Genomic DNA, 25,833 nt, shown 5'->3' on the forward strand with positions numbered 1-25,833 from the left:
TTTTTACTTTTTTTTTACAGTTTTTATATTCTGCTCGGTACCACAGAGGTACTGAGCAGAATAGCCGAGCCAAATGCCTCTCGGCGGCATTCGGCTATTCACTCACTGCTGTTCGGCCTCTATGAGAATAGGCCCAACAGCAGCGAGTAGCCTGCCGGAGGTTCAGCTCAGCCGATCCAGATGTTGGATCAGCTGAGTCGAACTCCTTCTGCACTTCGGGTCGGCCGAACATGCTGAGCATGTTCGGCCGACCCGAACCCAGCCACAGCAAGCCGATGTACAGCTGATTTAAGTCAGTGTATGGCTGAAAGCAGCTGAACAAGCCTGAAATGAATAGCCGAACAGCGTTCGGCTCACTTCACTTCAGGTCGGTTATTCACATGGCTGCCTATGGCAAACTTTGTGAATAACCCCCTAAATAATCTGGGTGAATGATAGGATGGACATGTAAGTGAAAATTATGCAAGGAATACAAGAATAAAGTCTTTATATATTGTAATAAGGCATAAAGCTATGTGCATGAGGCTGTCTATACACTGTAACATCCAACAAAAAAAATCACCTTCTATTAGTCTGTCTGACTACACTATTATTCAAACTAATACTACAATAATGGCTTATTACTTATTTCTTACACATTCACACATCCTAAATTGCCTCCATTTTCTCTACTAAAATGCAAAAGATATGCAATTTTTTATGAATCCATAAATGGATTAAGGGTGATTTTTATTTTTCCGCTAATGTTGTAAAGGATCTGTAAAAAATGGTTTCTAAATTCTTCCAACACAAGTCTATGCAATGGCATTTTCAGATGTTGTATGGACATACATTAAAGCAATGAACCATGTATGAAGCCTCAATGATGCAAAAGAGTTATACAGTATAAACCATATTTTAGTTATACAATACAAACCATATTTTAGGACACATACCTTTGTTCTCAGTAAACACAAGGGCAGTATCCATGGACAGACAGTCAATGTCTACTTGGCCTCCCTGGATTCGGTACCAGTTTGCTTGCAAGTCTACAGAGCCATCAAATCTGTCCTGGAACCCAGTTCGGGAACTGTCGTTCATTCCAATGAGGACATCATCCAATGCCCACTCGCCTGATTGTTTCCCTGGAATAATTTGAATAGTTAACAATACAGGACCAGTCATAACACACATCAAATACACAATGCAGTGTCTAGTGTTATATTTGGAAGTTTCAATCCTTTTTAGCTAAAGGCAAAATCTTTAACTTTTTTGAGAACTTAGACCAGCATTATACAGGTGGTGTTTGATGCTTTTTTTAATGCATGAGAGGGTAGGATTTTTTTTAGGACACAGCAGTTACCAATCTTTTACTCTGAGCCCCGCTGTCGTATGTATAGTTTTTACAAGTTTTAGCATTGCCTAGGAGGGGGAAATGGAGCAACTAGTTTATTTATAACATATTCAGTTTTAATCAAATATTGTCTAACGTTCTGCATTTCCTTTTTGTCATGCCCACCCAAGAATGCTACTTACAAATCCATTTACAAGGAAATTGGTTCTTGTCTAAAACAGCTGTCCCTTTAAAAGAATCATAAATAGCATGTCTAAATGGTCATCATCACCTTAACAGATGCCACCAGAAAGAAGATTTACACTAGAGAGCAAGGCAGGTTCCCGCCCAGCTCAGAGCGTATATAATTATGTTAGGACCTTAGCCAGTCAGAGCAATTTTGAACCCAATACTCTGTATTGTACTGCTCTCCATGCAAACATGTACAATAAATACATTTACTCTTTCAATTTGGCTTCAGCAGTCAATGGTATTGAAACCCCTGAGTTTGGGTTTTCCCGACACCTATTAAATATTTTCTGATTTACATTAGCACTGTTGATGTTGGAGCACAAGGAAATGACTGAAGAGTGCCTGGAAAAGGTAACAAAAGAGAACAACCCTTCCCAGGCACAGCCTCTTACAGAGCTCACCATGCTGTGGCTGCCACCATCGGAATGCTGTCGTAGAAGTCTTTGCATCACGTGGTAATTCTATTGAGATTATTTGTGGCTCCAGATAAGATAAGAAATCCAGCTCACGCAATAGATTCCAGCTAATGCCATTGTCATTTGTATACTGAACAATAATACCTTAAAAACAGACAGCAAAGCACATTAAAGTTTACACATATGAGACTACATTAGTATAAGGATGAGATGTTTATTTACGCTGGTTTAAAAAAAAAATGCAGTGGAGGAACACAGCACATATCTATTGTTAAAAATATTACACAGATTCAAATTGACTGTGGAAATTTGGGGAAAAAATATTTAAAGTTTACATTGAAAAAGCTACAGTAGAATTTTTGAAAAAGACATTGTAAGTTTGCAATATTAACACACGCTACAACTATCAATGTGTATTGTCTTCTTTTAATTCAGTAATACATTGAATACATGATTGTTATTTACATCAAATTAGTATTGTTTTTACACATTTATGATGATATGTGGTATGATAGATATCAGTTTAATCCATAAAGACCAAGCACTAGGTTTAAGGTACAGAACCCGACCAATCAGAATCTATCTTTTGCTGTTCCAACTTCAGTAAAATTAATGTTGATTGGTTGCAACTGGTTACTGTTTTTTGCACTTGGTGCTCAGCTGAGAAAACAGCAAGATGGCATTGATGGTACGTGAGTTACTTCAGCCTCCTTAGGAAAGTCACAGAAACAGCAGTGGGGTCCTGCACTGTAGGCAGTAGGCAGATGTATTTGTAACCATTGTTCTTAGGGAGACAACTACTATTTATGAATACATACTCATAAATATTATTAGCATTTACATGCAATCTAAAAAAAAATTTAAAAAATCTCTAGAAGTAAAAATGACTGTCATTCCTATTTTCATGATTTTATAAAAAAAATGCTTAAAGTCCACTGAGACTGCTTAATGTTAAAAATAAATAGATGAAACTACAAAAAACAAAAAAGATAACAGGATTTCATGGAAATAATAAATACAAGCATTTGGCACATGATAAATACAAAGAAAATATTTACCTTCATTTCTTTCCTTTGGCCTGCTACAGGTCAGACCACTGTTTCTACTTCCTATCTGTATGTAAAACTGAACCAACCTGAGAGGAAAAGGATACAGTTAACTATAGGGATCTTGCTGACAATGCAGCACAACTCAGTGATGCTTTACAATGATCTTATAGTGAATATTCACATAAATGTCAGACATAACTACAGCCAAAATGATTTGCACTTCTGATCCAAATACAGAGGTTGCTTTCTAATTCAATTTTACATTACTTTACAGATAATTAGACAACAGAATAAGCATGATAGTGCTTTGCTTTAAAGAAAAAGTTAAAATGTGGATAATTATCAGTTTGCTACAATATGCTGAATGTTAGTTAATCTGAGTATAGTTTCCTAGCCTTTCCTATTCATTTTAATCCTGCCCATATAACTCTCAGAACTATCACCTTATAAATCCAATAGCTTATCTTGAGAGCTAGCTATAGCATATACATTGATCCACACTTTTTATTACAACTCAGGAGTAATACCCCTTGGATGTGATACACACATACAACAAGTCCACCATGATATCATAGCAAATATTACCTGCTATCAAGTTAAAGCCAGTTACTGGTGTCCATAATAGAATGATGGCCTCCATTTTGTCCTTGCCATTACAATAAAAATTAATAACTCGTGTATTTCTCTGGTAATGATATATACCTTTAAATGGTACATGTGAAATTTCTCTTTTTATTGTTAATTTGATTGCAATGATTTTCATAAAATTATAAGAAACTCTAGAACCTCTAACAGTGCTGAAACAGGAATAAAAAGCTTTACCATATTACGGACACACTATCCCTTATCTAATCAAACCCGTTGAGTCTAATAAAGTAATAATGTTAATGGAGTGGAATAAATGTGTAAAAATTACAGTGAATATTGCTGTTTTAATATAAAATAACTGAATACGTTTGAGAAATCTTGAGGAAATTGTGGCAGCCTACTGCCAAATGCACCGTCTCTCCTGGCAAATGCCAGGATTATAAAGCTGCTAGTCAGTGCTTGACATTTAGAGTTGAACTCCAGGCACATACTGTATATAGAAACAAATATTTAATCCAGTTATTTATTAAATGAATTTCACATACAACTACAATAATTATTTGAATCCCTGGATAGTATTTTCCTTTTATCCCATGCACTGTTGCACTTATCTGTGGAGAGGAAGGTGAAGAATTCTGAGCCATTCCAGGCTCTACTGATTTGCACCCTGATGTTAAGGTAAAACTGAACATGCATACAGGAGGGGAGTGCACACAGATGACCTGTGATCAAAGGGCTACTGGTCCTTCATTGTCCAGTCACAGACTGGGATGGGTCCCGGACCAAGCTATATTTCTCAACTGCAATGTAACATGCAGGGATGTCCAGGACCTAGATGTGCTGCCTGAAAGGGGTACCTGCTTCATAATACTGACTTGGCAGAATTACAAATCCTTTGGCAAATAAAACATTGTTCAGCCTTAATATAAGATCATCCATCCCGTGCAATTTCTGTATTTGCTGGTAAAGTATTCCCTGGCCTTATGTAACTATTTCCCGCTTACAGTACATAAATCTTTCCTTATTTTGACATCATTTTGGTCATTTTTTACTGAGGAAATCGTCTTTCCTCACTTCATTATATCAGTTTCCAGGAAAACAATGATTTTACATGTTTACTCACTGACCTGTGCTGATGAAGTTTTTTTGTGTGCCGAGGAGGCATGTGATATGGAGATTTACAAGAGCTAGGCGCCAATATTCATGTAACAACCATCATAAAGTTAACATGTATCTTAATGGTTTCCAATAATGTAAATGCTTTTTCAGCCTTTTTACCCTCAGATGGATGGGAAATATGTTGCTTACAAACATGTCTTTTATTAAGAGCTCAATATAAATTTGTCTCTGGAAGTGCAGTAAAACATTTTATGACCCCCGTTAAAACATTAACTGTTCATCGAGAAGTCTTTTTTTTCAAAAGCTATTTTATAGTGAACACAAGAGGATAAATAAAATGGCCACTAGAACATATAATAAACTCCCATAAAACTTTAGTTTTGCAAGAAAACTGTCTTGTATATATAGAGCATGAGTTCAAAATAAAGCAATATATGGGATGTTTACTCACCTAGTGTTAGTTGTATCCAAGGCAGCAGTTCGTGCTTCTCTCTTTCCAGGCCCAATAAAGTACAACGATTTACCATCACTTAGCGTCCCACAGCCCGTGCCCACCTGTCCGCCAGTGATTTTATACCAAAGCTGGCTCAGTTTTCCTTCAAATCTGTCAAACATTTCAGTTGGATTGGGCCTGTTTGAGACACATGTGCCATGTTCAGCTAAAATGAAAAGTAAATTGGTAGTTATGACAGAAGAAAAAGAAAGTAGAAGGCTATTATAGAAGCTTGGAAAATAAGTTTTATCCATACTGTAACAGATCCCCATAAATAATCTAATATACAAACGTGTATACTGTAATTCTGACTTTAAAAAGTTTAGAATATATTAAAATCCAAAACATCCTGGCATACAGGGGTAACTTTAATCTTCTAAGAACGTAAAACAAAAATGAGCAATTAAGTAATTTACATGTTTCATGCACTCATTACAAACAACTCTGTGTACCGTATATACTCGAGTATAAGCCGAGTTTTTCAGCCCATTTTTGTGCTGAACTTTTGATCCACATGTAAAAAGTTACAATGGCCCTGTGTCAATTAACAGGACAAATTTTTATATATTTCTAAGGATTCTACATTACATTGGATCAGATTTTTTTTGCCAATGTATCAGTATTTGAAGAGAGAACAAATAGTAGGAATATCTTTGCCATGCCATATCTTTGGTGGAGGCGTTCATATAATGTACAATCATGTACATAATGTCTTACCCCCTGTTCATTTGTACATGTCATTGTAAGAAATCACCACTGTTCTATCAATTACTGCAACTCAGTGCTTCCTGTAGAAGTTAGCCATAATTCACATTGCTGTGAAGAAATTAAAGTTTTCCTAGATAGCATTAGAAAATCACTAATGTGTTATTTTGTGCCTGGAGTGCTCTTTAACCCTTTTGCTGCCAAGGCCTTTTTTGCGATTTTTGCACACATATTATAATACTAATTTAAGGCCTGAAAATTACTTAAAATCCCAAAACATTATATATGTTCTGAAAGCAAAGACCCTGTAAAATAAAATAGTGGCAGTTGCAAATTTGTACGTTGCACGATATTGGTGCAACACTTTATCAAACACAAACAATTAGTAAAAAATGCACTTAAGTTAATTTTAGTGCCCCAAAACACAATATTCTTTTGTAAAATATAAACAATGACGTTACAACGAGTAAATAGATACCCAACTTGCCCAGGTTAAAAATTGTGTAAGTTCGTGAAATTGCGACAAAATTCTGTGCCCCAAATTGTCCATAGGTGACGTTTTAAAAGCCCCTGCAGTTCATCAGTTTAAAGATATGCGTAAATATTGTCCCTAGAATTATTGCTCTCACCCTGATACCAAACATGAGTAGCACCATCATTGTTTTCACACGTAGGCGCATCCGACATTTGTTTACGTGAAAGCATGCACGCTCAAGGGGGCGGGGGACTTGCATGCTGTTGAAAAAAATCGTCCGGGAGCTCTCTGGATCTGAGCAAGCGTGTGCGGGAAAGTGGCAAAATTTAAAAACAGGCAGTGAAGCCTGTTTACATACAAGCGATCCGCTGCCTATAGAGCCGGCGGATTGCTTGTATGAGGTGCCGGTAAGTGCGCCCCCTCCGCGGCTCCCCCCTCCCGCTGGTCCTGGGCTCCGCTGTGCCGGTGCGAGCCCGGGACCAGCATGGTGGCTCTCTGACAGGATCAGAGGGAGATCAGTACACGATCTCCCTCCGGTCCCCTTTCCGCTCTCAGAATGCGGAAGTGATGTATATTACATCAATTCCGCATTCTTGTTTCACTCTCCAGCTTCAGAAGCTGATGAAGCAGATCTCTGCTCCATCAGCTTCTTTGGGGGTCCCTAGGTGACATTAGGGGTCTCTATAAAGAGGACCTGTCACATCCTCTTTGCTATAAAGTTAACAATAAAGTTAAGTGAAAAAAACCCCTCCTTTAGGAAATCATGCCAATAGGATAGATTGTAACTTTTCCCTTGTTACACTTTTCATTATATATTGCTATACATCCATAAATAAAATGTTTACCTGTGAATCCTCTGTCACAGAAACAAACTCCAGAAACACAGTCACCATGACCATTACAGTAGTTGGGACAAGGTTCAGATATGTAGACACCATCCAGGCCAAAAGCCGGAACATTTTTCTGTGAGCTCCTCTCCTGTATCCAGCGAAATCTGGTCTTACTAAAATAAAACACAAAATATTGTATATAAGCATATTTGTGTGTACAAATCACAAACAAGTTTGGAATAATGGAAAAGTTAAAGGTTAATTTAACCTTTTGGACCATGTTTCATGTTACATTCATATTTAGGGTGCAACATAAAAATGGTCACATCACAACCCTCCCACCCCAATCTCGCCCCACCTGAATCGTGGGATTCTTCTCCCCACCGGCTGGTGAAATCCCTGGAAACATCTGTTAATGGAGAAGCTATAAGTCCCATTAGCCACTGTGACTTGTGGTTCTTTTTTTAAAGATTAAAAGTTTATTAGACAAAACTCTTGTCTTTAGTTTTCGGTTTTTAAATGTTACAGAAACAAGACAATACAAAACAAAAATACAAAACAAAGATATGAAAAACATTTTTCAAGAATAACGACTCTATACGGTAGATTACAGTGCAAAATAAAGACATCCCAGGGCATCATAGGGGGGGAATTGCCATAAGTGGAGGTAGAAGGCGCTGGATACGCTCTCAAATCAGCCAATCGTGGCTTAATCATATGTTATATGCACAAGCATACTGGGATGGATGGATCGAATAGAGGATAATAACATTATAGGCACGTATAGACTCGTGGTAGTATGACTTTAGCCGATTTGTTAAAGTCACTCAGAGCGTTTTCACTTGTACATGAAATGGAAGAATTCCAGTAGTTTTATGAGCGCCTGGGGCCATTAATAGTGGAGGAGAGTAACTTAATGGAGTAACTTAACTTAATGGAATACAAGTGCGGAGATGTCACTGCACTTGTAATCCATTCATTCTTCCTCTTCCTTACTGAATGTTCACACCTTGGTACAGACATGGACGGGAGGAAGAATTCGCAGGAGCCAGAACACTGCACCCGTGATCCACTCTTGGCGGTTACAATGCTTCACTGCTTCCAATGCAAAAAAATAATAAATGCAATTTTTTTCTTTTATGAACAAGTGTGCATTCCTTATTTTTTTCTAAAAGGTGGCCTTTAAAGGGTAATATACTACTTTGCTTGGCATTGGATATACCAAAAAAAGAATACAGCACCTTCCATAGTAGCACCTTCCACTGTGCTCAGTGTTCCTGTTATATGGAACAACCATATTTTTGCTGTAATTCAAGCTCATAAGCCATTACAAATAAAAAAGACCTCTACAGTAGGAGAATTGTTTGTTGTGGAAAGGCAACCTTCCTAAAAGGTTGTCCATTACAATCAACTATACTGTCCCGGATAATGGCAGGTATTTGCTATGGCTAACAAGAGTGATGGTTCTCCAGATAACCTTATACATGTGGCTCACAAAAAGTTTTGGTCTATGAATGTCTGTAAGATGTATCAGCCTATGTTAAAATGTGTGTGCCCGGAGACTGAGTCTGGGTTGTTCATAAAAAAATAATAATGCTCGATGGTCCCGTCAGACTGTACAATATTATCACAAATGGATACATCTCAGGGATAAAAAAAAAGCAGGTAAAACATAGCTACCCTGTTTTTATTATCCTACACACAGACCATTTTTTTTATTTAAGTGAAACCTGCTTTAAAAAATATATGTAGGCTGCCATGACTGACCTCTGCTTCTCCAAGTTGCCTGGCAGCCATGCCAATCCAAATACTTAATTATTTTTTGTCAATGCTTTACAACATTTTAATGTTACTATAGCTTTCAAATCTACATGCTTGATCCAGACCAGCAGCTTGAATTTCCATCAGCAAGGCTCCTGATATTTCTCAGTACAAGTGTTATTCAAACTTCGGGAAAATAAAAAAATGACCAATGGAGTTGGGCTACCCTGCACTGCAAGGCTTAAGTGCTGATTTTGTCTAGGGGCTAACAAAAAGCAGTTTTAATTACCTGATCCCAGAGCTACCGCAATGGTCAGCACTCACCTCAATCCCACTCCACTCCTGATGTTGGAATGTCCGTCGGGATCCTCATGTCTAATGCAGGCTAATGGACTTGCATAAGACATGATGACGTCAGCATTCCTTAGACCACTGGAGCCCAGGGGAGTAGAGGGACCGATCTAGCAGCCTGGAGGGAGTTAGCAGGACCAAGGATCAGGTAAGTAAAAACAGCTTTAATAGTCCCAATGACAAAACAAGCACTTAAAGGAGAACTACAAGGTGAGTGATTTACATCATCAGAGTTTATAAAGCCATCCACAACTCTGCCCCCAGATACATCCCAAACCTTATCTCAAAATATCACCCTAACCGTCCCCTCCGATCTTCCCAAGACCTCCTGCTTTCCAGCTCCCTCGCCAACTCCTCCTATACTCGCCTCCAGGACTTCTCTAGAGTCTCTCCCATCCTCTGGAACTATTTACCCCATCCTGTCCGTCAGTCTCCCACCTTGACTGCCTTTAGGCGTTCCCTAAAGACTCATCTCTTCAGGGAAACCTATCCCACCTCAACCTAACCACTGAACCGTCACATTCTCAAACAATTCAACCCCACACACCTACCTCCTCATGTATCACTTCCCCCTCCCCTTTTAGATTGTAAACCCCCAGGGGCAGGGCCCTCCTTACCATCTTGTCTTGAATTGTATTGTGATTGTAATGTCTTCCTTATATTGTAAAGCGCCGCGCAAACTGTTGGCGCTATATAAATACTATGTAATAATAATAATAGTTAGAGCCGACCTGTGACAATGGAAATTGTCACAGGTCGGCTCTATTGATTGGGAAGTGAGCAAACACATACCGTCGTTCGCTCACTTCCCGACCATCTCCCTGCAGAGAGCGGTGACTGTAAGTCACCAGTCCCCACAAGTATTCCCCTCCTCCCCTCTCCGATCCTCCAGTGCTGACTGGACGAACGGATGGGGAGGGGGCGGGCACAGCTGGCTCTGCCTCTGGACAGAGCCAGCTGTGGCTGTGGCACTGGATCCATCCTGGCTGTGGCACTCTCAGTATATAGCGGGCAAAAGCCCGCTATATACTGAGCTTTGGGTCACGGGAGGACGGTAGTATATGTATAACATTGAACAGTGAAGCTTCTATCATCAAACCCGCAGTGCTGAGGTTATCTAAGAGGTTCATATCCTATCTTTTATAGCTGCATACACTCAAAGAACCTGAGCATCATTCAAATTAGCCATCTCAATGAGAATTTATCAAAACAGGACAGACAGAATCTGGAGCAGTTAGTCATGGTAACCAATCAGCTTCTATCTTTCATTTTCAAAGCTTAACTGAACACACTAAGAGAAGCTGATTGGTTACTATGGGAACCTCCTCCAGATTCTGACTGCTCTGGGTTTGATAAATTCCCTTCCTTGTGTATTGCTTCCTGCAATCTTACTGAACTGCGTTATCTATAATGAACAACTGCATACCCGCTACTATTGAGGCACAATTGCCATCCTTCTGGAAAAGATATCCATTTGTACCATGTTTATTCCTGTACAGGCATCCACATAGCCTCCTTTATATAGTTTATCATGGTATCCCTTTGATTTGTTTATTATTTCACAGGTGCTCCATTATTTAATATGCAGCACAGTATACGGTAAATATATTTTAGGTACATACGTTCATAAATAATAACCCTGGCTAGCTGAGCACATTCAGAAAACTCCAGGAGGCAATTTAGCCACGTAAAAATGATGGCTGTGCATGTACATGGTATTACTCATACCCCTGTCAGGTGCGGGGCATTTTATTCATCGTGTGTGTACTCAGCTTTCTATGCCTAATCCTCCTCAAAACAGTAAAATATGTTAATAAAAGGAATGTATGTGGAGCTCAGTAGCATCATTTATTTTCATTTCATTTTGTTTGTTTAGTGTCATCAACATGAACTGTCATTCTACCACATTTACTACTTCTTAATGGCTGCTGTGACTTTCAACATATGACTCTGCAAACAAGCTGCTGAGGAGCGGTGGACATGATGGCAAGCTGAGATGAATTGTACACGCCAGTCAATCACTTGCTCTCTTTTCCAGGGGAAAGAGAGGGGATTTAAACAGTATGTCCTTGCTGTGCAGAGCTTTCTTGCCATCTGGAAACATGTCGGTCCAAGTACACAGTATCTGGGAAAGGACAACTAGCTCGAAGTCCCAGAAGTGATTATTACAGAGCTAAAAAAATATGTTATTTCTGAACCATAGCCAAGAAAGCTTACCGGTATACTGTATTTATAACCTTATTGCACCTTGACCCTAATCACCAGGGACTGCCACTGACATACTTTTTCATATTCAGGAGTCAGTTTGTGATTTGCACAGTAATAATTAGTAACCATCAGGACATGCTGGAGTCATATACCAGCAGATGGCAATGTGTTAAAGATCTGTAAAGGTGTTTATTTGTTGTTGTTAAATCACATCATTTTACCCAAGATTTCACCTAGTTTGCAGGGCATGGGGGACATTTTCACTGTATAAAGGGTGGATGTTTTCATTTAGAATGCATCACATTCTAAGTGCAAATGCAAGACTCACTGCTAAAAATGCATGAACAGAATTCTCCTTGATACAAATTAAATTAAGATAGGTGTAGGAAATCAAAAGCAAAGGGATACGGGGTCGGGGGAGCAGTCCACCCAGGGTACAGCCATGCTGGGGGTGCTCTGGGACCCCTGCTGGATACACACTGCTGCATTACCTGCATTTCTGCAGTACAATCCCTAGCAGCTATGTCAGACCCCAGATACAGAGGTGGCACATAGCCAAGGAATGGTCTCCTAAGCTCCTCCATGGCTCCTATGTGTCAAATGACACAGTCTGAGGAAAACTTTCTTCACTCTGCCATACGTCCTTGTGTCTGAGGTCTGGTAAGTGTTTTCATAGAAGGAAGGGGTTTGCTGGGATGGGATTTGTTGGGGAAGGCGAGTTTGCTAGGGGAATAATATTTTGTTGGTGGGGGCCGAAGAAGGGAGGTTTTGCCAGGGAAAAGAGAAGATTTGCTGGGGTGAGGGGAATTTTTGCTGGTAGGGAGTTTTTGCTGGGGGAGGGTTTTTTTGGCTGGAGCAGGGTTTTCTGGGAAGGGGGGTGATTTTTCATGAGAGTGAAGAGGGCAGATTAATTTGTGGCCATATATTGTTACAATTGCCCATTTGTTGTCCGCATATTGTCACAATTGCTTATATATTGGCATGATTGCCTGTCTGTTGCCCCTTCATAGTCACAATTGCCCATTTGTTGCCTGCATATTGTCAAATTTGTCTATTTGGTGCCCCCATGCCGTCACAATTGGCTGTTTTCTGCCCGTGTATTGTAATGATTGCCAGTTTGCTGCCTGCATATTGTAAAAGTTGACTGATTGTTGCCTGTGTATTGTATACAGTGGTTCATTTGAGGCCCATGTATTGTCTGGATTGACATTTTTGCCCATGTATTGTGAAGTCAGCACTGTTTAAAAGGATAATATTACTATAATTAAGTCTCCCTGTAGGCCGGTCACTATCAAGCAAGCTGCTATTATTCTTATGTTTCACCATGGTACACTACATATGCCACTATTAAATTCTTGAATTTTATTTAGCATGCCATTATTATCCCCATGTTGTTCTGCTATTAAAAACTTGCACGCAGATAATTTGCCCTTTTTCTGTGGCAACACACTATGCGCGCCTCTAATAAACTTTACATTTAATTTTTCCCAGCATAATTATATATAAAACATTCCAAAAATATTTACTGTTTCCATCTTTTTCTGCCCATTATTAGTATTATTTTTTTTCATTATTACTACTGGAAATAATTTTGACGTATAGAGGAGTGTGTCAAAAATAAAATCTGCCACTCCTATATGCCAAAGTACGTATAGTGCAAAATGGGAAACTTAATAAAAGCTGTGCAGAGCTCATACACAGCTAATAATAAGATGAGTTGTCTACCAGATTAGTTTCAACAACATAGATATATATGCTGCACCCAAAAAATTAAAGGCAATAAAATCAGTAGTAGTTCTGCTAAAAAAAAGAAATGCTTACAACAAGGTTCCTTGTGTTGTGTACAGTATAGTTTTATAGTATCTACAGGGCCCAGTCTTTGCAAGCAAACTGACAAATCTGAGCACTGCTTGTGTTGTGATGGGTGGGAATCAGTCAGTTTAGGGTCGTTGGAGATGGGGTTGTATTGGGAAGGCCTCCCAAGCCTCCCTAATGAGCCTTCAAAGTTACCCTAGGTAGTTACCCTACCTTATAAAGAGGCTCAGGAAGCGTGGGAGATGGGTCCAACCACAACTTTTAAAAGTTGAAATTTAAATATAAAGTTAACCGTTTTTATGCCTAGATCTGCTGTCCATTTTCACATGTAGCGTATGCATGTTTCATCATACGCTCAGGCGAAATTGCCCAGAATTGTGACAAGCCTACTTTAATTCTCATGTGTTTGGATCTAGCTATCATTTTAAGCAGGGCAGAAGCAAATTAAACAACCATTTAAAGCTGGAGGGAAGAACATTATACAAATAGGCAACCTACCTTGAAGCTAGTGTTCTTGGTATTACAATTGTTATTCTAGTCCATTCCTCATAGTCTCCAGGGTAGTAAGCAGTTGGTTCACTCAACTCTTTAGCGCTTCCTTTGCAGTCTTTGATTCCTGGAGATGCAGGATAACATCCTTCTCTCACCAATGACCAAGACAAACCAGCATCATGGGAGTACTGGAGAAGGACTGGTGCTTCACTGTTGAAATCCTTAGTGCAGCCAACATGTAGCTATTTCATAACAAAAATGGGTTATAGTTTTTTTTCATCACTTTTTCACTACAATTGTACTCCTATTTTGCTCACAATATGACAACAAATTCTATACAAATATTACCCCAGATTTTAAAGGCTTGGTAGTTGCATTAGTCTGCAGGCAATATAAGACTCAAGGGCATGCTACACTTTAGGGAGTGTTATATGACTGTACCCCCTGTCATACACTGTGTTTACCTCCTCCATGCCCTACATCCTTATGGGTGTGTTCTCTTAATAATATTAATAATAATGATCATCACCATCATCATAATATCTACTTGTATGAAAAAGGGGAATATATTTTATTATGTACATAGGATAAAGTGAATACATGGCTTGCATATAACAGAAGATGGTGCATTGTCTGAACTCCTTAAAGTTATAGAAAACAAAAGGGAACAGAGCGCCACCTCCGTGTGTAAAATAGTTTATTACAATAAATAAAACAAGGGATAAAAGTACTCACAAACAAACGTTTTCATCAGGCTTTAACAACAAACGAGAGGCCACACTGTCTGTTGACCCAACATGGTATCCCCCCGACTATGTAACACGGTAGTATCCGGTCACATCACCGTCCACCGACCGCAGTCAGCCAAGATTGACGCGTTTCAGGGGCAAGCCCCCTTCCTCAGAATCATGATCCGGTCACATCACCGTCCACCGACCGCAGTCAGCCAAGATTGACGCGTTTCAGGGGCAAGCCCCCTTCCTCAGAATCATGATGATTCTGAGGAAGGGGACTTGCCACTGAAACGCGTCAATCTTGGCTGACTGCGGTCGGTGATGTGACCGGATACTACCGTGTTCCTCAGAATCATCATGATTCTGAGGAAGGGGGCTTGCCCCAGAAACGCGTCAATCTTGGTTGACTGCGGTCGGTGGACGGTGATGTGACCGGATACTACCGTGTTACATAGTCGTGGGGATACCATGTTGGGTCAACAGACAGTGTGGCCTCTCGTTTGTTGTTAAAGCCTGATGAAAACGTTTGTTTGTGAGTACTTTTATCCCTTGTTTTATTTATTGTAATAAACGATTTTACACACGGAGGTGGCGCTCTGTTCCCTTTTGTTTTCTATGTTCGTGGTGGAAGCCCCAGAGCCTTGGATGAGCAGCCCCTCAAGTCTGTGTAAAAAAACTGTGATAAACTGTTGAAAACTTTGAGTGAGCAACAGCAAGTGGATTGTCCAGCTGGCAGCCATTAGCGCCAAGAGCTAAAGAAAACTTTTTGTCCTTAAAGTTATAACCTAACTGGTTACATTTTTTACATGAATTATACATTTACACAAAAGTATAAGCTGAAAATAGTATGAACTGTGAGCACTTGCTCTCTGAAGGCCTGTTATAGAACCTTCAAAATGTGCTGGCAAAAATGTAAAAAAAACTGCCCCCCCCCCCCCTTAATATTAAAACATTCTAATAGACAATTATTTTTTTTACTTTTACCTGCAATACATAGCATGTGTTTGAAGTACTTAAAGAGGACACCTTCCTATCCCTTACAGCCAAGGAAGGTTCCCATATTTTGGATTGCAGTTGCCATGGTGCTGAACATGTGATCAGCTATTACACCAGCCATTTAAGGGCTTAAATGTTTGTCTGAGAGCTGAAATAAGCACACTGGCAACCTTGACAGTTGACATGCCTTAAAAGTAACTGTTTTGGGAGACAGAAAATCAGTGGGTAAAATTCCTCCTTAAGATATCATCGACAAACCTGTAAAGGAAAAGACTTTGGATGCATTGTCACTTTTAGACAACAGGCCATCATTCCCTCTTGATAGTCATTCCCATAGACACATATGCTCCTCAGAGATTGATTGTTAGCTTGAACATTCCAAAATGTTTAACAGAAAGTAGAAGTCTTTTGGAAGCTTTAGCGTTTGGAAACATCAATGTGGAATTTCCCATTATACCACAGGTTTAACTTAATTTCCAGTTTAATGTTTATCATAAATTTAATGTACATGTAGCTATGACTCTGAAGTTTTAGTTTATTGTAAACCAATCATTTTTATACAAAATATAAAAAATGAGAAACTGTTTGTACCACTCTATAGATCAGTGATGCAATTTAAAGAGCCATAGAAGTCCTATTCACTGTGAATTTAAACTGCAATGACACTAAACTCAGGACTTAAATCTTAAAAAAAGCATTCAAGTACCTTAACCATTAACACAAATTTATCGTATGTGTGTATCACTCGGCTGTAAATCCCCCTTGTGTGTGTGTTGGTCCATGTGTGTGTTGTAAAGTAGCCACCGCTCCAAGCTCACTCCCGCGATGGACTACAAACTCAATACAAAATAGTAAACTAAATGTGAGATTGTAGTCTATCACAGGGGTAAGCTTGGAGCGGTGACTACTTTACAACACACACAGGGACCATGGGGAACAAAAGTAGCCACCCTCCAGAAGGAAGGCCAGTATCATCACCAATTCAGAGATGATTTGAGGATCTACAGCCAAGTGATACAAATAAGCTACATTTTTGTTAATAGTTAGGGTACTTCAATGCATTTTTAAGATTTAACTCCTGAGTTTAGTGTCACTTGAAGCACTGACCAGGTGTCTGCCAAAATGAAAACAACTAAACCCAGCCATCATCTAAGTTATTGGTAAGTTTCATGCAACATTTCCTCTTCCTCATCATACTCTAGTTCTACCTATTGGTTTTTATAAAAGACTGCAAATATGACAACACAGAAGCTATATAGTAAGACATTTGTATACTGAATAATATAAACATATTGTTTTTCATATAGAAGTTTTATAGGGATTGAAGAAAAAGTAATGTGCATGGCTGATGACACCAGCTTTAAATTATAATACTATATTATAATACTACTATCTATACTATATACTAATACTACTATATATATAAAAATACTACTATCCAAATAGAAGCAATGCATTATAGGAGTCATACATCTACCCTCCAAATATAATATCTTTCCGATAGTTTTACATTTCTTCTAGTGTATGTAAACATTGTATAAGAGCAGTTACACTGCTTTTTGGCTTTGTTTTGCAATATTTTACAAAGCACTTGAATGTGACTTTACTGTCAATAAGTATTGAGAAATAAAAGAAGAGCAGGCCACACAAAACCTAACGTAGTAAAGTTTATATACATCCAAAACTTTTTTTACGTGTTTGATAGAAGGGTAAGATTATAACCATTGTCAATGGCAGATAAAGTGATGTGAAATCCAACATTTTACAAATGTAACTGGAACAGGGGATGAGGAAAAAATGTTCCCATGGGGATATCTGTTCTTGATTCAACTGCTACCTAACTTTGGAGTGAGTTCCTCTCACAGATAAGGGATTTCAAAATTTACCTTTTTATCCAAAACTGAAAAAAAAATTGACTATAGATATACCTAAGGAACTGTGACTTTTCAATTATAAATGTAAACAATATTTAATTGCATCACAAGCAGTAAATCTTCGAAAGAGGTATGATGTGTGCACAAATATTATTTTGAAATCCTATGCAACACTGTTAAATTCTTTTTTTTTACTCTGTCGTATATTAAAAGCCACAAAAATCACTGATCCCAATCCACTCTCAAGCATATAGGTACAGTGAATGTCTTCAGGTGTACTGTTCCATCATTTAAAAACAATCATTCTGCTGGAATGTACACCGGAATATCAAATGCTGAAACATAGCAAATTCAGTGTTCTGTCTCTGTGGAAGATTCCAAATAACAGGAAATGTCAGTTTTGGACCTTGTAGCTGTTTTTATGATTCATTGTTATCTGCAAACTGTACAACAAGGTATTTTGTATGCTGCACTTATTGTGGCTCTTGTCACTGGCACATATTATGAGTTGAATGTAATTCTCAACAAAGTGTTAGCTTCAAGGATGAGTCTGGAACATGCAGAATGTTTAATAAATAAATAAAAATGACAAATGTCTTCTTTATTTAGGCTGTGTTGTGAAGTCTTGTGAGGGATAACACCTGCCCAGCTGCTATCACAAGATGCACATAGAATGTGTTAATACTTAATATCATAGGTGTTGATGATCTTCACAGAGAGGTTTAACGCCTGTGGTACCAGGAATCCTTACTAAAGATTCATGGGTTAAATCTAAGCCCTGCAAGCAATTCTGGCTTACATATCCAAATCTGTCTTTTATTGTCTTTTCTGCAACAGAATACCTGAGTAGTAAAACATGAAGCAAAACAGAAAAATATAATGTAATAAGGGCATACTGTTGTATTTCTTAAAAACACAGATGGAGTATGCTGTTTCCCAGGGCGAGATATTTTTTCCGATTTACATCCTCTTTCTATATTTGACTGCATTTGTGTCTTGGTTCATGCTGCTAACCTTAATAAAAATTATTGCTAAAAAAACCCCCACAGATTTTATGTTGCTGAGCTTAATAATATTAATAATCATCATCATAATATTAATAATAATATTAATAACTTAGTTAAATTAAGGATTTTACATAGAAATGACCTAAAGCTAACCATGGACATCAGATGGCAGAATGGCATGGTGATATGATCTCACTGCTAATTTATCTTTTTTTACATAACTGTTGTATTGACATGCACACTGGTATTTTTGCAGTTCATTTACTGTAGGAGTAGAGCATTTTCACTTTCAGTGTGCATTTTTCCTTATCTTAGTGAATAAGCTGAATTGGAGTGAAAATTGGCTTAGCAAAAGCACCCAATCATGTGCAAGAAAAATTACCAGATTAGGATTTTTAATGACCAGTAATGGGATGACTAAAGTCCGCTGCACCTCATTCACTAAGCTAAATTAATTTTCTCTTTGCAAATTTAATTTTTACTTAGCAATCATGCACAAGCAAAAATCCTGTTTTTTTAATTTTCTTTGGACATGAAAAGTAAAAAAAAAATCCCTTTTCCCTTTTCTTTGTGAAGGGAATTTTCACTTTCACATTTAATAAGATAAGTGAAATTCACTTTGGAAGTATAAATGCTCTAACCCTTTAGTAAATCAGGGACAGCAGCTCAGAAGAGTGACATTTCTGGTGCTTGAAAAGGTAGAAGGTAGCACTCCAAAGATATAATTTCAAATCGTAGTGGTCATTTATTGATACAGTATATAGTGTCACATATATCAGAATGTCAACGTTTCGGGGCCACGCAGGGTCCCTTCATCAGGATGACATAGTACTGGCACTTCTAGTGTTCAAATCAAGGGGAACACTAGTTATTAGACCAAGATATACAATTTAGTCAACCATAAAGTTGGCTATACACTGTCCTATTTTTCGCATTCAACTGAAAGGGAACCTGAACGAAAAAAATAGAACAGATTTTCCATCAATGCTTATAATTGTTGTTGGAGAATTCCCCTACTGTTTCCTTTGTATTCTGACAGTGGCAACTGGCCGTTTTCAGAATACATGAACAATGCTTGCAGCTGATTGGTTGCAAGGACTGTTCGTTCCAAGACTTTTCTGTTGATCAGCTGATCCAAAATTTGGGCCAGAAGGGTGCCGACAGCGGCATCCACTGTGCACATTTTAGCCACTTCTTGAAGAACCGGCCAAAATTTGCATAGTGTATGGCAAGGTTTGCCCTGAGAACATTTTACCAGAGGTGTCTGTTTGTACCCATAGACTGACCATATTCTTCATACACATGTCACACACTCACACAATATATAACCGGTTTAATACTCAGTATATGTTGAAGCGCAATTTCACCTGCCCCATATATTTGTTAACCTTAAAAGGAGACAGCCATTCATGCTCTAACTGCCTGTTACAGGATTTAGGTATTGTGTGCATCTCTGATATGCTGTAACCTTGTCTCAAGCTAAATATATCCAGTTCCTGGAGTGTTCCTAGTTCCCCAGTCATAGCCTAGTTCCTGTACCTGAACTCATCTCCCAGTTTGTTTTTAACTCCTGATTTCTGCCTAGTTCTAGTTCCTTTTACCTGCCTTTCCTGTTATCCCTGATTACCGGAGTCCCTGATTTGACCACCTGCATGTCCTGATGTGCATAGAATGCCTCCTGACCTGACCTTGGATTTGTTAATCACTTTGTGCCTGCTTTAACAGTTTGGCTTAGATGCCTAGCTCGTAAGCCCCGGCAACAACTTCCACTACTCACCCTAACTAGTCTTTTGCTTCTTGGTACCTCACTCTGGTTTGTCTCCATATTATTTTTTACCTGTGGCCTTAATCAAACTACCCTTTAGATTAACGCTGTGGGTGCTATGTCCTGTTCGCTAGCAAGGTAATTACGTGGTTTGCTGCCAGCAGCACAAATCCATCCACACCATCAATGACCTTGGCGAAGACTTGGTAACTCCACAACCAGCATCCATGATGAAAGTCTGTTTCCTGACCAGTTGGTAGAGATTTATGCTGTTCACTTCTTGGCTTGTCCCTGGTCTATACAGGATCATTACAACTTGCTTTGTTTAAAGGTGCCCATACACTTTACAACCCTCGCACCTTACAACCCTCGCAAGACTTTTGTCTTGCGAGGGTTGTAAAGTACTTTAAAAAACGTACGATCTGCCCATCTTGGACAGGCAGATCATAGTTGCGATCATCGCAAGCCCGCCCCCCTGAGGGGCGGGCTTCCGATGACTGCAATGCTGAACGGGCAGTATGCGCGTGCGCACACCGGCCCGTTCGGCTGTTATCTCTCGATCATGTTAAAAACCAGCCGAAAATCGTATGATTCTCGGCTGGTTTTCCAACATGCTCGAAATACAAAAGTCGTGTGACCGTACATTAGAAACGGTCACACGCCTTCCATACACTGCACGATTATCGTACAACGGCGGGATTTCCCGCGATTCTCGTAGAGAATCGTGCAGTGTATGGGCACCTTAAGAAAATGCCTAGAAATGTTAAGTGCCTAATTAGTACCCAGAAAAAGGTACCTTTTGTCTTGAATACCTTCTGAAAAAAGTAGTGCACTTCCCGGTATGTGAGGGTATCCAGGCACTTCTTCTCTCACTGCAGATATACAGCCATTATAGCTGTATATCTGCAGTGAGAGATCTAAGGCATTGCTGCCTCTGACTTTAATTATCCAATCATGTGAAAAGCTGTTGGAAAATCAATAACTAAAGGGAATATTCACACAATTTTTGAAGTGAGGATTCTTAACTCATTTAGTAAATCAGTCTCTTATGCTCAGGAGATTTGCAGTGAGAATTGGTAACGTCACTCCTTTGCTGCTAACTGTTCTTCTTGCTGGGGGCTATGACATGAGGAAGCGAAACCCTGTCGCCTCTGTCAAGACAACAGCTTTCACACACAGGCACAGTACAGAACAAGAGATTGTAAGTCAGTAATGGAAAGGTGCAGCACTACTCAGCAGAAAGCAGCATATATACACAACATGCCTATATGGCTGCTGCCATGTGCATTAATAACATGACACTATAGTGTTGATTTTCTAAAGAAACAGGCTGTTCACTTTGCAAGGGAATTTAGCACTTTACATGGGAATTCTCCCTTTAGCTTAGTGAATAATGTGAAGCCCTGCTGACTTCCATCATTCAAACATGTGCAAGCAAAAATACTGGTTTTAATTTTTTTTCCCCGTGATTGGATATCCTTTGCAAAGCGAAATTTCACCACATTCACTAAACTGAGGGAAAATTACCTTGTAACGTGAACAGCCCATTTGCCTTAAATCAACACCTATAGATAGATAGAAGGATTTAAAACATTAACATAGCATTAATCTGATTGTCGAAAAAAGCCCTATAGATTCTTCCTAAGGTTGTCTTTCTCTGTAAGCCTCTGTACACTATCTCAGTTCTACCTATTTAGAGTGTATTATTCTATCTTATCCAGTGTGCTGTTCTATTTTTAGAACTGAGGAAATGATATTTGAAGGCTCCCCTGTAAACATCTGATCTCTTTAATAATTCCACTTGTAAATTATTCATCATCTGTATTCACCAATTATGTAAGGACCATGTAGTGGTGGCTAGCTCATTAAAATTAAATTTCTGTCTACCCCTGGAAATTCACAAATGGGAATTCATTATAAACTCGATAAAAATTTGATCACGATTTAGAGATAACAGCTTGTCTAACCAAATAAAGCACGATTTCAGATTCATAATTTGAAATGATTTCTTACCACAGAAGGCAGGTGAACACTAAAATCAATAATGATTTAACTACAGAAACATTAACACTAACGACAGGAGAAACTAACATAAACAGCAAAGGTGGAATCATAACACATACATTATACGGTAGTGAATGGCTTATTACATATTTACTTTCTGTTTGGTATTCACTGGACTTCCTTATACAGACTCACTTTCTGTTTTTTAGAGGACTGATCTTCACTGTCAGAACTCACCAAGTTGTGTTTAGTAAACATTGTCTCTGAGCTGTCACCAGATTAGCATGAGATCTCAGTGATTAGAATGACACATAAAACCAATTGTCTCATATGTAGAAATGCAATGCTGGGCTTATACAAAAGAACGGGGCAAAATAATAACACAGTGTGCTAATGTCACCACTATGAATAGGAATTATTTATACGTTTAGACATAACTCTCACACTGTATGTCTGATCAGTTTACTTTTCTACTAAAAGGATGGAGTGACATAGGGTCATATTTCATTTTGAGGAAAGTGCTCCTTTGTTTTGCAGTTTTGCATTTATTATGATAATGCTCAACTGCAATTCAGTTTGCTTTGTCAAGCAAAATGAAGTTAAATATATTACCTCTATTTGTATATACAAATATTTAGAATGGTCCTCTAAGGATTACAGGTAAGGAGTTTCACAGATCGGGTTTTAGGCTATTCATGTTATGAATGTGGCTTTTGCAACAGTATTAGGTCTACATGAAGTTACCGCATTTATACAATATCACTTTGAAAAGTGAACCTGTACTCAATTTTCAATAAAGGTTCTGCTAGTGACAGACACCACAAAATGCCTGATATTACATTGATTAGTCAGAAAGTATCTTCTGTGCCCCACTCTTACGTACAAGGATTCAATGAACGCCGCAATCCACAGGAATTCCACTGAAAGTAAAATGCTTATTTGATTATGAAGCAGTACACTGCACACTGATCCAAATCCCCACACTGATCCTGACCCTCTCACACGTTCAACCTGTTGAGCTTAATCATAGAGATCTCTCTCTATCAGCCTTTCTGATTAAGCCCAATGGGTGGAGTGCGTAAGCGGCTGAAGATCGGTGTGGGGATTTGGATCAGTGTGCAGTGTATTACTTCATAATTGAATACGATCTTACTTTTGGTGGAATTCCTGTGGAGTGCGGCACTTTATTTAATTCTTGTAATTGGGAATGGAGGCACGTTCGAAACCTATAACTGGGATGCAGTCATGCTGACAGATTCAGGATTTGGAATGTGAGCAGTGTTTTGTTTGCCCTCTCTTACTTAGTTTAACTTTGTACTAGAACCTGTTTTTTTTCTGACTTCATAGTTAAGCCCTACCAACTGCTATTCAACTGTCCGACTAGACTGCCTAAGTGGCTATTAATGGCAGTCACATTACACATGGGATGGCAGTTGATGGAACTCAGCCAAGAAACCAGAGAAATTCAGGTCAAACTAACAAAGTATACCAATATCTCACAGCTGTACGGAAGAGGCTTTTCTGGCTAATAAAAATAATGAAAGGCATCTTGTTGTAACTGCTCTCTAATCAAACTTTAACAAAATTGGACCAAATGTTTTACAATGTTGAAAGGAGTTTGTTCATCTATATTATTATTGATTTATAGGCTTTATCTCACCACTTCAAGGCATCAATAACCGTTTCATCAATCTTTTGTCTGGAATTAGATAACTTCGGCAAGCCCTCAGTCCCATTAGTGAAAAGCACATCAAAATGTAATATCCCTATTTTTGGTTATACAATCTGTTCAATCATCTGCTATTTAAAAAAAAATGAAACTTGTTGGGGCCCAGGAGAGAAAAAGTCTCATGTGCATACATGCACACATGACAAAGCATGGGTTCCCTAAAGCTGTGGGTCTTAACTGGTGGGTCCTGGCCCAAAAGTGGGTCACAACACTGTGTTCAGTGGGTCGCTGCATGCCTTCCACTGCACTAGGTGAGAGGCTCTTCAGCCTACCCCTAGTGTAGCACTGTCAGTTCTCGTGCCAAGCACCCATTCAAAATATGATGCCTGAAACCGAGTGTCAACTTGAGCTCCCTCGCGTGCCCTGTAGAGGTTCCTGGACTGGAGTGACATCACATTCTGGCTCCCGCCACCTCTACAGGGTGCGCAAGGGAGGTGTACAAGCAGTGCACATATGGATGGAGCTCCATCACGGCACAGCAGCTCATACTGGACCCCAGGCCGAGGATCCACTCCAGTTCTCGTGTGGAAGAAAGATGGGGTGGGTCTTAAAAAATAAAAAACATTTTTTGAGGAGTGTGTATGTGTGTGTGAGAATGTCTTGAATGGCTACCCAAATGCACCTCTTGCACACAGTTCGATTACCCGCACCGGAATGCGTGGTACCACAATGCCTTGCGTGCCAGTGTGGTGCGCCTTGGGACAAATGTGGGTCCTGATGTTACACAGGTTGAGAACCACTGCTCTAAAGAATGCCTCATTTAAAGCTGTTCAGTTGGAGAGGAAGTAAGGGAGAAGCTGACGCTCTTACTAATTCTCTTGTGTGTGTAAATTTAGCTTGCACTACTGAGCTCTCTAAACAGGCTTGCTTACTGAACAGGAGGGTATCAATTACAAGGAGAAGTCATGTCTTTAAGTCTTTTACTGTCCAACTTTCTAGTGGTAGGGCGTATACCTAGTGCTCTACTGTGTCCCTCCTAATGAACACTGAGAGAAACACGCTTTTTCACCAAGATAAAGAGAAATTGGAAACTTAAATCATCACCTGCTGGCTGGATATAAGAATACTGAATATTCCACTTCAATATTTAATTTTGACTAGAAAACCATAATAAACTATAATACATTTACACTAACCATAGTAAATAAAACATGTATTAAACCACTATACATTTGCTTTCAATTATGTCATATCCATTGTAAGGGGGGTTAGGCTTACTCCTTAATTACTGTATGTATAAAGTTTATGACTTGGGAATGTGTTTCCTAACCACCATGATATACTAAACACCTACATTTCTGTCTACAGCAAGAATATGATTTACTAATACATAATGATGGTATTGTTATGTTTAAATCTAAAATATTATTGCACTATACTAAAATACCATAATAGTGACAAATTATTTGAAATTACCTTAAACTGAAGCACATATCCTGGTTTTAAAGTCAGATCTCGTGTCACAGCAAATCGATCACCATCTGACTTTCCAAATATCATGGCTGAAGGTGTAACAGAGCAGAAGCTTTCATTTTTAACCATCCCTTCATTAGCTAGAATAAGCCAGACACTCAGCTGGTTCATGGGGTAGTCAAATGCAGGCTTCTCATAAAAGTTCTGACAGGACAGAAAATAAATTGCTTATATTTAAAATTGAAAAATTGCAATTACAGTTTCATTTTATTGAGAAAGTTTTTCTATTTCCCACATATCCCACTGCTCAGCACATGCTATAAAATTTACATTCCTTGCAAAAAAGTTGTGATGTTTCTTAGTAGAGAAGGATAATGCATGTATAACACTATGCAGGTTAGAAGCACATATTATTTTACAACTGTACCTGCTCTGTCCAATCTGT

At 38.8% G+C, this 25,833-nt stretch overlaps 1 protein-coding gene across 1 annotated transcript in view; it reads right to left on the bottom strand.

The window, feature by feature from the left end:
- RELN (reelin) overlaps positions 1 to 25,833 on the bottom strand; it is a 138,335-nt gene that overhangs the window by 81,428 nt on the left and 31,074 nt on the right. Inside the window, 7 exon segments of the mRNA XM_018560426.1 lie at positions 936 to 1,124; positions 1,966 to 2,124; positions 3,039 to 3,115; positions 5,188 to 5,395; positions 7,255 to 7,412; positions 13,873 to 14,108; positions 25,392 to 25,592. Coding sequence (XP_018415928.1) covers positions 936 to 1,124; positions 1,966 to 2,124; positions 3,039 to 3,115; positions 5,188 to 5,395; positions 7,255 to 7,412; positions 13,873 to 14,108; positions 25,392 to 25,592 — 1,228 coding nt within the window.

The sequence above is a fragment of the Nanorana parkeri genome, unplaced genomic scaffold (genome assembly GCF_000935625.1).
Source record: "Nanorana parkeri isolate BGI_ZX_2015 unplaced genomic scaffold, ASM93562v1 scaffold454, whole genome shotgun sequence".
NCBI lineage: Eukaryota > Metazoa > Chordata > Amphibia > Anura > Dicroglossidae > Nanorana > Nanorana parkeri.